The 12,947-nt window shown below is 47.6% G+C and overlaps 1 protein-coding gene across 1 annotated transcript; it reads left to right on the forward strand.

The window, feature by feature from the left end:
- The first annotated feature begins 720 nt into the window (after window positions 1-720).
- Window positions 721-10,291, forward strand: MSRB1 (methionine sulfoxide reductase B1). Its single transcript, XM_083414059.1, has 4 exons — window positions 721-895; window positions 4,245-4,387; window positions 5,998-6,112; window positions 6,218-10,291. Exons 1-4 carry the CDS (start codon window positions 841-843, stop codon window positions 6,244-6,246), a joined length of 342 nt encoding a protein of 113 aa, XP_083270185.1. The 5' UTR covers window positions 721-840; the 3' UTR covers window positions 6,247-10,291.
- Window positions 10,292-12,947: the final 2,656 nt, after the last annotated feature.

Below are 12,947 nucleotides of genomic sequence, written 5' to 3' on the forward strand. Positions count from 1 at the left end.
ACAGGGTGGGAATTTCAAAAGTTTTTATAAGGCCTTGCACACCATCTTTCTGTGTCTTTTCCTCTCTCCTGCAAGTGAGGGGAGCACCCTGTTGCAACAGTTCAATAAAGGCCAAGCCTACAGGCTGCTGATTTGCTCCAATTTACTCTGGTTGGTGTATTTACTTTTTGTCCAAGGGAGCCCTCGGATTTTTCCGGTAACACATTGAGTAATCCACCTTCAAAGTGTCTGGGGCTGCCCCTTGGGGGGGGGGGGGAGAGAGAGAAATCTCTCCACGCCCATCTCCACACTCCCATCAGTGTGAGCCAACAGGGCTTTGAAAGTGGTGGCCTCACTACAGATCACATTCTTCCTTCAAAATGTGACATTGCCAGCCCTGTTTCATTGTGTGTGTGTGTGTTTGTGTGTGTGTTTGAGGGGCTCCTACTCCTTCTGGAGACTGGAGCCCTGGAAGCCAGCCCTCACAAAAGGACACAACTGCCCCCTGCATCTGGTCGGCCACTAAGAGTAACGGAAACCAGAACTGAAGAGGCCCGTTTTCACTTGCTCCAGCGAGGCAGTTAAGCCTGAACTGGGTCTGATCCTACGCCAGCTCTTCCGGGATTCCTCTGAGCGCCCCTTCTCCCCCCTCCGTGCCTCTCCGCGCGTGGGCTAAAGTTGCGCGCTCGGCTTCCGCGGGCGGCCGAGTGTTGCCCGGCAGCGCCCCCTGGCGCCGCTCCCGCTGAAACTGCAGGCGACGGAGAACACAGAGCCAGGAGGAGGAGGGACGGAGGGCGGCCGCTTATATAACCGGGAAGCGGCCGGAGCGGCGTCAGGGGCCGGGAGAGAGCGATCGCTGCCATGTCCTTCTGCGTCTTTAGAGGAGGCGAGATCTATCAGGACCACTTCGAACCCGGTAAGGGTAAATCATCCCACGGGGAAGGATGGAAACCACCCGGCGCGGGGCTGGATCTAGCCCGCAGAATCTCCACCCCACTCACTACCCGCGACAGGCGCCGGCAAGCGGGGAACTGATTTCCCCTCCACATCCCGTGGGTGGATGGATCGGGAGGATCCACGATGTAGGCCACCCGGCGCGGGGATTGCAATCTCTGGGGTAGCGGCGCAGTCAATAAAACTCTGGTCATGGAGGTCTTCTTACATCAGTTTTCGCCAACCTTGCGCCTTCCAGAAACGGTTGGACTACAACTCCCATCAGCCCCCGGAGGGCACCAGGTTGGAGACGCCTGTCTCAAAGGGACACCCCCATCCTCCAGTTGTGTTTTTGTTTGGTCACATATTCATAGAACATCTGGGTGGGACAATTAACTTGGAGAAAGCTGGTTGCCCCCATGATTTATAGGGGGTTATGCACCCCCCCTCTCTATATAGGGTAGATTGTTGGGGGCACAGACTCAGCTGGCCCCCAATACTGTACAAAGAAAAATGTTTGTATGAGCACGAAGAATCTTAAGCACCCTCCCTGTTATTTATGGAGATTTATACTCCCAGAAAGTAGATAGAAGGCACAGCATCAGAGTGAGAAAAGGGACTGTTTTTGTTGTTAAAATTTATATACAGTACCACCCTTCGTCCAAAGATATCAGGGTGGTTTAGAAAATAAACAGTACTTGGTACCTGTTGGGGTTATGATGGGGCTAATCAATTAATTCTATTGTCTTAAAATTATTTATAAGATTTCTTACTAACCTTTCCCAATAAGGTCCCAGGGTGGTTTAAAATAATAAAATATACAGTTATAAAAACAGATGATAATATTATGAGGATAATATGAAATGAGTGACAGTGTGGTTAGAGTGTCCGGCTAAGACCCGGGAGACCAGGGTTCGAATCCCCACTCTGCCATGAAGCTCACTCACTATGTGTGATCTTGGCCAGTCACAGCTTCTCAGCCTAACCTACCTCGCAGGGTTATTGTGAGGATTAAATGAGGACGGGGAGAACCATGTACACCACTTTGGAGCTCCCTGGAGAAAAAGGTGGGATATAAATGCAAATAAATAAATGAATGAAAATAAAACAAATAAAACCGTTCCAAATGGAACGGTAGTGTGTAAATTGTGCAAAAAGGGTGAGTTTCTTAAAACAGAAGCCCTTAGCTGTCAAAGGCTGAGGCAAAAAGAGGTGTATGTTCTGCGTATGGCGAAAGTCATACGATTAAGGTTCTTAGATATACCTCTGTAGGGAGAGAGTCCCACAAATTGGGGGCTGCTACCACAGAGAAAATTGTCTCTGGGACCGCCATTGCAGCAAACACTTTTACCGTTTTTCAAGGTCACATTTTGCTTCCCCATTCCCTTTCAAAAATAAAACTAGCACAGTGATGAAACTTATTGCTGTGGTTTCAAAAGCATCCTGTGGAAGGAATTAATTTCTCCTCCATTACCCAATGCAATTGTGTCAGGTGGATCACACAAGCCAGCCGACAGAAGTTTACTGGCCCATGAAAATAATAATTAGCTGTCTCACAATTTAGGGACCCTTCCGGACTGGTGTTTTATGGTCGGTGTTTTGTGTGACATGTAATGGACACGATAATCCTGCATTAGTGGTAGGTTTATTCTGCTCGATTGGCTGTTCTGCAAGGCTTCCCTTTTGCGATTGCATTATTGTCATCTATTGTCACTACAGTACGGTGCAGCAAAAATAGGAAACTTATGGAAATGTTCAGAAAAGGGCAACCAAAATGATCAAGGGGACAGAATGACTAATGAGAAAAGTTTGCAGCATTTTGGACTTTTTAGTTTGGAGAAAAAGTGAGTAAGAGGTGCATGATAGGGAGTTTATAAAATTATGCAAGGCACAGAGAAAGCAAAAGTCTAGAACTTGTGGATATCCAATGAAAGTGGATGTTGGAAGATTCAGGATGGAGAAAAGGAAGTCCTTATTTACACAGCATATATTTAAACTATGGAACTTGCTTTCAAAGAGGATTGGAGAAATTCATGGAGGAGAGGGCTATCAGTGGCTACTAACCATGGTGGCTATGCTCTGCCTCCACAATCAGGAATCTCAGTTGCTGGAAACCACAGGAGGGCAAAGGGCTCTTGTGCTCAGATTCTGTTTGAGGGTTTCCCCACAGGCATGTGGTTGGCCACTGTGAGAACAGGATGCTGGACCATTGGCCTCATCCATCAAACTCTTCTTGTGTTCTAAGCAATTCTCACTTGCTCCAGGCCTGTAGGTGAGCGGCTATTTGCAAGCCTAATAGAATCACATCTTGCCACCCTTCCAGTGCCTGCTGAGTTGTGAAAGAGGTTTATTCAGTGTCAGCAGTTGTAAAGATGGAATTGGCACAGAAGTGGATAATGTCTATTCATTAATACAGAGAATAGTACAATACAGTAAAAATAAAATAAAAGACAATTGGTTTATCTGTAAGCCATGACAAAATATTAAAAGGCATTCAGAGTTGAGGCACAAATTGGGCTCAATTTCCTGGCTCCAGTTAGGAGATGTGCAGTGTAACATAATTTTCCTTGTCTAACAGCCAAAAGCACACAAATGCACTGGTGTCATAAAATGCCTCTGGTGGTTATGCTCAGCCATATATTTTCCAAGGGGATCTTTACGATACAGGACACTGGGTAAGGTAGTGAACAATGTCATGTTATAGCCATTTTACAAAACATACAGAAAAGCTGTTTCAAAGGTAATTTCTTACACCAGCCATCTGGAAAAGACAGAGGCCATAACATTAAGTCTTAATTCTGGAAAAGCAATTCTCTGTGGAACTCTGGTAATTACCTCTGATGCATTATGATGAACACAGAGAATTGGGGTTGAGGTAACTCCTAGGGATGCAGGAAGCGGCCTTACACTTAGACAGACACAGTGGTCCTTCCAGCACAGTACCGTTGACACTGACTGAAAGTGCCTCTCCTTTTAGGCAGGGGACATTCCCAGTTCTACCTGCAAGTGCCATTGAGGATTGAACCTGGGACCACTCAGCTATTGCCCTTCCCACAGGTTTGTTTGCCTAAGAAGGCAGCATTGAGGGGAGAAAGCCCCATAAGTGACCGATACCCCAATCCTATTTCAAGCAGGAGGGGAAGGGGTTTGGCATGGAGAGATGCTTGCATAGTTTGGACTGGATGCTACATTGAGATGAGCTTCTGTAAGCACTCTTGCTTTGAGTCAACTTGGGTATGGCTTTGTTCAGCAGATAAACCACGGCCAGTTTGAATGTATATCTTCCAGGGACCTCATTCCCTTCTTCTTCCTGCTCCCATCTTTGTGCACAGGTATATATGCTTGCTCCAAATGTGGCTACGAGCTGTTCTCGAGCAGGTCCAAGTATGCTCACTCATCTCCATGGCCGGCTTTCACCGAAACTCTCCACGAAGATAGCATCTCCAAGTACTTAGAACGGCCGGGAGCCTTCAAGGTGAGTACTGAGGAACTGTTGCTGGGTTGAAATGGAGCCCAAGGTGAGCAAAGGGTCCAGCCCTTCAATCTGCTTTCAGTGCTTAAGAGAGGAGTATTCCTCAACGTCTTCCAGAGAATTCAGCCAACATTGTTGTCAGTGCATTGTGTTCTAGTAGGTTGAGTTTGTCCTGCCATCCTCTTTTATACCTGATCTATGGCACTGCCTTCTCCAAACCCCCCACCCCACCCCCAAACCAAAAATATCAGTTGCAGCAACAGGCTGTCCAAAGTGACATGGCAAAGCACTGTTGAGGCATTGAGGGGCTACTGTGCATCTAATTAGAAGTTTCCTTGCGGCAGCTATTTTGCAGTTTTAAAAACAAACACATTTTAATAGCAAGCAGGAACTGATTGGTTAAGAAGATATGTAGCACTACCCAGAAAGGTGTTAGGGGCAGAAGACACCAAGAAAGCTTCTAATTAAAGTTGTAAGGGGGCTGTGCTGAGAGAGACTTCTTAGTGAATGTTAGAGAAGGGTCTTCACTATGGGGATGGTCAGTGCTAGTTAAATACCGTATTTTTCGCCCTATAGGACGCACCGTCCCATAAGGCGCACCTAGTTTTTTTGGGGGGAAATAAAGGGAAAAAATTATTTCCCCCCCAGGCGCGGGGTTGGGGAAGCCCGAGCTTCCCCCGACCCCAGCCCCCAAACAGGCAGCTCTCTGCAAGCGGTGGGAGCCCAGTGCTGGCTCCCGCTGCTAGCGGAGAGGTCCGCGAAGCCTGGACGCGCTGAGCTCAGCGCGCGCAGGCTTCAGCATGCAGGCACCTCTCCGCCAGCAGCGGGAGCGCTCCCGCTGCCAGCGGAGAGGTCCGCGAAGCCTGGACGCGCTGAGCTCAGCGCGCGCAGGCTTCAGCATGCAGGCACCTCTCCGCCAGCAGCGGGAGCGCTCCCGCTGCCAGCGGAGAGGTCCGTGAAGCCTGGACGCGCTGAGCTCAGCGCGCGCAGGCTTCAGCATGCAGGCACCTCTCCGCCAGCAGCGGGAGCACTCCCGCTGCCAGCGGAGAGGTCCGCGAAGCCTGGACGCGCTGAGCTCAGCGCGCGCAGGCTTCAGCATGCAGGCACCTCTCCGCCAGCAGCGGGAGCGCTCCCGCTGCCAGCGGAGAGGTCCGCGAAGCCTGGACGCGCTGAGCTCAGCGCGCGCAGGCTTCAGCATGCAGGCACCTCTCCGCCAGCAGCGGGAGCGCTCCCGCTGCCAGCGGAGAGGTCCGCGAAGCCTGGACGCGCTGAGCTCAGCGCGCGCAGGCTTCAGCATGCAGGCACCTCTCCGCAAGCAGCGGGAGCGCTCTTGCTGTTTGCGGAGAGGTCCGCGAAGCCTGCATTCGCCCCATAGGACGCACCCAGATTTCCCCTTCATTTTTGGAGGGGAAAAAGTGCGTCCTATAGGGCGAAAAATACGGTAATGTGCTCTGTTAAGTCACATGTGTGACCACCATTCTAATTCTTCTTTCAACCGGTTGTGCAAAAGCAGTGCTAAGACTCTAGTGTGCAAGCAGCCATGCACAGGGGAGTGTTGAGGGCTCTGGAGTTCTGTCTCTCTATTCCCTTTGCTTCATATGCTTCCATTCTAGGTCTCATGCGGCAAGTGCGGCAACGGTCTGGGCCACGAGTTCATCAACGACGGCCCCAAAAGGGGTCAGTCTCGCTTCTGAATATTTAGCAACTCTCTCAAGTTCATCCCTAAAGGTGAGCTTAATTAACTGTGCATCTGTTTGCAACTTCGCCCATTGACAAAAAGCCCTTTTGAAATGGCAGCTGTTGGATCCAAATTTCTCTTTCTGTGTTTTCTAGATAAGAAGGACAAGGACCTGAGGGAGTAAATAGGCTGGAACACCTAGCCAATCAGATGCTGCTTCTAGCTGACCAATCCAACTCCACACCAACCATCTAGGAGCTGTTGAGCACAACCCTTCTCTGTCGGCTGGGAATCTTTTGCCTTTGGACTGGCAGGATGGACACTGGCAAATACGAAGAGAGAAATGAAGACTCTTTACTTCTGGCTTTCATTTCTGATTGATACTCCCTGCATTTGCTACCTCCTGCTTTGAGGTCTTCCATTTCAACCTGTATCTTAGATCGAGTCTAGTTTGGAATGTTCTTCCCATCACCCAGATGCTTTTCTTCTCCTCTTCTTCTTTTTTCTCAGGTGTGACCACCTTGCACCTGTGACCCCCTACCAAAGTCTGGGTTTTTCCTCCACTCAAGAGCAGAGTGCTTGTCTGGCTCTGGAATGAGTTGCCCCAGAAGATGGTGTGATTCTGAGCAGGGCTCTAATCATATCAATCCAGATTCACTCTGCCCAAACTAGCGTTGGATCCAAGGTGCATTTCAGATGCTACAAACCCCAGGGTAGCTATGACCCTCCTTAAAAAAACCAAACCATTTTGAGATGGGAGTAAAGAGTGGTGGTAGAAGCCTACATTTCCCCCAAGCAGCCTGCCGGCAAATTCTGTTGCCACAGCTGCTGTTTTGACTTCACTGCAGGGGCTTCTAGAAGCCCAGGTTTGGCTTACTGGCCTCCAGTTCCTAACCCCTCTTACAGGCTGTTGTGAATGTTAAGTTGTAACAGCTCATAGCCAGGGCTCCAAAGGGCCTTACAAAGCCCTATGTGGCCTAGCTGCGACTTTACCTGCCTCACACCTGACGTGGTATATGGCGCCAAGTGTTGGACAAGTAAACATCCTTTGGCCAAACTGACCTGGTGGAGGAAATGGGGAGGCCTGAGCTTCCCCACCCTTAATGTAAACAGTTATCCAACAGCCCAGGATCTTTTGAAACAGCAACTACAGTTCAGTAGCTGTGTTCTCCAGTATGAAAGCCTTCTTCAACCTTGGATCCTCAGCTTCAGCAGCACTACAACTCCCATCATTGACTATTTGTTAAGGTGGCTGGGGATGATGAGAGTTGTAGTCCAACACTACCTCAGAATCCAAGGTTGGAGAATTCGGAACTAGAACATGGTCTCCTGGAGCAAACCTTTCAGCATCACAATGCTGCTTGGTTTATGCCCCATGGAACTGCTAGGGTTGCTTCCGTGATTGGGTCACTGCGACTGCATCCTCAGAAATGTCCTCACACTGTTGTGTGTCCATTCTTGCCCTTCCCTTGGATCAAACTCTACCATTTCCTGGCCTCTTCAGAAGAAAGTCTTTGTGGCATCTGAAACCATAGCCTAGCTTTGGGTTGTGCCCTGCCCCACATTGCCTTGGGGCATTTTCTGGTGTGGTGTCATTATATGAATTGCCCCATGTAAACCCGTCTTGGAGAGCAGGGGTGAGGACGGTTTTTCTGAGCTACCCAGAAAATGCTCCAGGTAATTAATATTGGATTCCCAATATTTCCTCCCCAGGCAGGGTCCTTGTGCTTTTAATGCTGCCATTAAACTCAACCCCCCCCCCCCCCAGTTATTTTCATGGCCACAAAAGTTTCGCCTGCTAAATTTACCTCTTTGCAGTCACTGTTAAAGCAGGTGAGGGGAACGTGGTCCTCAGGATTTGCTGGGAATCAGCCCCAGCCAGCATGGCCAGTGGTCATGGAAAATGAGAGCAACATCGGGAGGGCCACAGTGTTCCCACCCCTGTGCTAAAGGCACAAGAGCTCTCTCAGGAAACAGAAGCTGGCAACCTAGTTGTCCTATAATTTTTGCATATAATAGAAGTGATTCTCTCTCTAGCAGAGAAATAGATCAATTGAGCATCATTCTGACACCAGTTTGCATCTTTGCTGTTGCGCTAAGATTTTGTATGTTTGTTATAAGCAAAGGCCACAGAAGGGCTAAGGAGTCATATTTCCGAGTGCTTCATTTTTGAAGTGATGGATGGATTTGTCCAAATTTTTGGTGGTGCAGTCTAAATGCAAGAGTTAATCTGCAGTCCCTGAATTGCATTTCAGGTGAGACCTAAGAACCTCCAGTTTGGAAATACGAAGCTAATACGTTCCTTGCTCTTTTGAAGCCCTTGTTTGTTGTAAATGTACAAACAAATTTTATGCCTTGACATCTGAATTTCTCTGGGTGCTCCAGAAGTCAGAATGAAGCCTCTTGCCTAACACTGCATATCACTCAGGCTTTAGAAACAAACATTAGAAACCGAGATTACCTCTCAGTGCTCAAAGGGCTAATGCATAAGATTCATCTGAATCGGCACATTTCCTTCTTCCTCTTTGCCTTGTATCACAACAACAAGCTTCCTTCCTGCACTGGGAAGGAGGACTTGCAAAACTTGCACCTCTTTGATTGGCTATTCAGCTGGAAACAGAAACTATGAATGTCCATCCAAGGCAAGGATGGAGGACCTGTGGCCCTCCTGAAGCTGCTGGGTTCCAGCTCCCATCATCCCCAGCCAGCATAGTGAATGGTCAGTGATGGTAGAAGCTGAAGTTCAGCAGTATTTGGAGGGCCACTCCTTCCTCACCCCTGACTTCAGACCACATCTACAGACTTAGGTTAGAGTCGGACAAAGAGGATTTTAAAAAAAGAGCTCAAAGTGAGTAAATGAGAGTGTAGACCAGTGCTTCCCAAACTTGGGTCTCCATATGTTTTTGGACTACAATTCCCATCATGCCTATCCACTGGTCCTGCTAGCTGATAGGAGTTGTAGTCCAAAAACAGCTGGAGAAATCCCGGTGTTTGCTTTAGGGAAACAGTGACAGTAGAGTTTAGATGGTATATGGTGCCATATACCATCAGTTGGTTTCCGCTTAATCTTCTGTTGTTAACATGAATAGGGTGTTGTGCTGCTGCTGGACATGCAGTTCAAGCAGGATGGCACTCATCCATATTTGCACTGGTTGCTTGGCCTAATGATGGTTCCATGCTTGCCTACATCCAAAGCTGAGAACTTCAGAACAGGTGGTCCATTGTGTCTTGATGTAGCATAACAGGGGGTCTGCTTTATGAGGCGATCTGTCGAGCAAATGCTTCATATGCTTTGTAAATCATGGTCAAGGAGCGTGACAATTCGCCACCTGGATGTACCCTTAGAACCATTTTGCACACTCCACAGTGGAGAAGCTTTTCCTGGTTTCTGAAACGGTGTAAGAGGTTTATGGAGGAAAGTGGCAAAGGTTGTTTTAGCTGAGGCAAAAGTGGGCTGAATGTACATACTGTGAACAATGACCTCTCACACCTCAAGTATTTCCGCACAGCAGTTTGGAACGCACACATGTTTTGCAAGGTACCAACACAATCTCATTAAAATGCATCTCATATCCCCCCCCCCATTCAATCCAGATTTACTCTTTCTGTGGAAAATCCATTAATTAAAAAAACAAGCAGTACAACAGAAACAGTAAAATTGTTGGGGGGGAAATTAAGGGATAGCATTTTGATGACAATGAGTCTGTGTGGACACTGCATTCAACTTGCAGGTGTGATCAGCACAAAGATCACAATCACCTGCTGTTTATTGGAAGTGTTCCTCAACTCTCTGAAAAGAACCACCTGGTGTCTGCCTTCAGCCTGGTCTTATGAGCCTCAGGTACATAATCACACCTTGTATGTTTTCAAGACGGTTATGCAAGCTGCACTGTAGAAGTGAAGCTTTCCACTTCAGTGGTATCAAAATCAAAGTCCAAGAAGACAAGGTTTCATGCAGAGCCCTGTGAATATTTGCAGGGAATGACCTCACACACACGCACACTCATACTCAAAAGTAGCAGTATTATTGGGTAACCTGCCCTCTGAGAGCACTTGATCAACTCTTCTGTGCCTGTTTTGCCTCCCCTGGGAGACACAAGAGGGTGTATTAGCGATTTTTTTAAAATCAACTCTGAATGTAATGTTCCAGCTTAGCAACTTGGCTATGCTGCTGTTCACCTGTATAAATATGGATTAGATGAGAATAAAAATATTTTTCTTGGAGGCAAGAATGTGTTTTGTTCAATTTTGTGTTATGATAAGTGAAATTTGCTTAACTAGTTGAAAGGCTGTGGCAGACTGGGAAAGGCTTGCCACACCTTGTATTGGAGTAAAAGAGAGTCTGGGTCACTTGAGGGGTAGGGGATCTGTTGGATTTTCTCTCTCTCTCTCTCTCTCTCTCTCTCTCTGTGTGTGTGTGTGTGTGTGTGTGTGTGTAAGATTCATTCATTCCAGAAACAGAAGAAGAATCTAGAAGATTCAAGAAGTGGCAGAAAGCTTAGATTGTTTTGACTATGCAGAATATGCAATGATACTTTCTGTGGGAACTGCTCTTTGGACATTTGCGGTTTCTACAGGAAGAAGACTGCTTAACAGCATTCCGTGTAACTTGTTTTTTCTCTTGCTTGTGACCTGCTGCAGAAAGAGAGGCTTGAACTCTTGTTGGACTGTTTAAGTATGCCTTTCCACAGCTTGTGGAATTTGCTACCAGTTATGCTTTTATAACCTGTACAAGTAAAACTCTACACTTGATTGAATCTTTTATGGTGTTCATGAGTGTTTATTGTTTTCTGCGTGTAACTTCTGATAATGTTTTACTGATTGCATTTCCTGGTCAGTGTGGACCAGGGGTCTGCAACCCACGGCTCCGGAGCCGCATGTGGCTCTTTTACACCTTTGCCGCGGCTCTGGGGCGGATACTAGCAAGGGGAGGAGGCGCCTTGTACGCCCCGACACTCCCCACTGTGGTGGGCGCTGTATTGGCTGTGACGTCGCATGGGGGCGGTGCGTGCGTTAGTCACGCACCGTCCCAACGTCACCTTCCCGCCCGCTGTCAGATCGGAGGGCAGCGACGCGCATGCTTTAAATGTCGCAATGGTTTTGCGGCTCCCAGGTTTTTTTTCCCTTCGGAAACGGGTCCAAGTGGCTCTTTTTGTCTTAAAGGTTGCAGACCCCTGGTCTGGACCATTCTTTTGAGACGGTAAATACCTTAGTTCCTGAATCCAGGTCAAAGGCCTACCCAATTCACACATAAGACATGCCCTTAAGACAGGATTTTAAGGATTTGCAAGTGAAAAGAACTACTGGGAAAGGTTTTTCCAAGATATTTCCTTCTGCAGAGGAAATATTTGGGGTCATTAAGATGGCTTCAGGATCGCTCTCCTCTACTATTTCAGACATGTGGTTTATGCACTTATGTTTGTGTGTTTACCTTCTGCACTTATGAACGTTCATTTTATTCATGATGCCTTAGAATTCTTATAACAATTGGAAATGAAATTGTCAATGAGGCAACTGAGGAATTTGTTGGACCTTACATTCTTGGCAGAGTTTTAGTTCCAACAGATATCGGAGAACAGTAGTGAAGTTTCCCATGACTATTATAGTGCTCCTTTTTGAATGTTTGGTAATCCATATACTGTCAATCTGCCTTCAGTGCTCCAAATCATGGACCACTTCACAGGTATAAACTACAACATGGGTAAAAATTGTAATGTTTCTGTATCCAGCAGCAGACATCAATAATGAGTAGTTTTATAAAACAGGCTTTATTCCTAGCAGTCTCTTCTAGAACTGAAACTCAAGGCCTAAAACACTACCAGGTAATGTAACTCCAAGACCAGTCCTCAAATATACAAATCCTTAACATTAAGGGAGTGTCAGCAAATTATCATTACACTAACGGGACGCGGGTGGCGCTGTGGGTAAAAGCCTCAGCGCCTAGGGCTTGCCGATCGAAAGGTCGGCGGTTCGAATCCCCGTGGCGGGGTGCGCTCCCGCTGTTCGGTCCCAGCGCCTGCCAACCTAGCAGTTCAAAAGCACTCTCGGGTGCAAGTAGATAAATAGGGACCGCTTACTAGCGGGAAGGTAAACAGCGTTTCCGTGTGTGGCTCTGGCTCGCCAGAGCAGCGATGTCACGCTGGCCACGTGACCCGGAAGTGTCTCCGGACAGCGCTGGCCCTCGGCCTCTTTGAGTGAGATGGGCGCACAACCCTAGAGCCTGTCAAGACTGGCCCGTACGGGCAGGGGTACCTTTACCTTTATCATTACACTGTCTCTACAGGTACAAGTGCTGATGTTAAGTGAGTGTACAGCAGTTGGTTTTTACAGCTCAGTTTTGTATACACATGGCATATCTAATCTAAAGGCTGCTGCTTTTCTCCCATCTGCAACTAGAGATGCTGCACTTAGAGGACAATCACAGAATCACTGAGCTGAAAGGGACACCAAGGGTCATCTAGGCCAGCCCCCTGCAATGCAGCAATCACAGTTCAAGAATCCCTGACAGACGATCGATCATCCAGCTTCTGTTTAAAAACCTCCAAAGGAGAATCCACCATCTTCTTAGAGAGTCTGTTCTACTGTCGAACAGCTCTTCCCATCAGAAAGGTATTCCTAATCCTATACATGTCCACTCAGAAGTGGGAATTGGATTTACCTGGGTGTAAGCCCCACTGAATGCAAAGAGGCTTACTACTGAGTAGACATGTATAGCCTTACACTGTGAGATATTTACTCTCAGTTAAAAATTAACGCCACCACTGGCCAGAACTCTTTACGGGCCCCAACAAACTTAACTAAAAAAACTATCTCCCCGCCTCTCCACGCCCCTGATCTGTGTGCGTTTAGAAAAAAAGTCATAAAATCCTCTTTTGACTGCAGCCT

The sequence above is a fragment of the Podarcis tiliguerta genome (genome assembly GCF_965153285.1).
Source record: "Podarcis tiliguerta genome assembly, chromosome: 14".
NCBI lineage: Eukaryota > Metazoa > Chordata > Lepidosauria > Squamata > Lacertidae > Podarcis > Podarcis tiliguerta.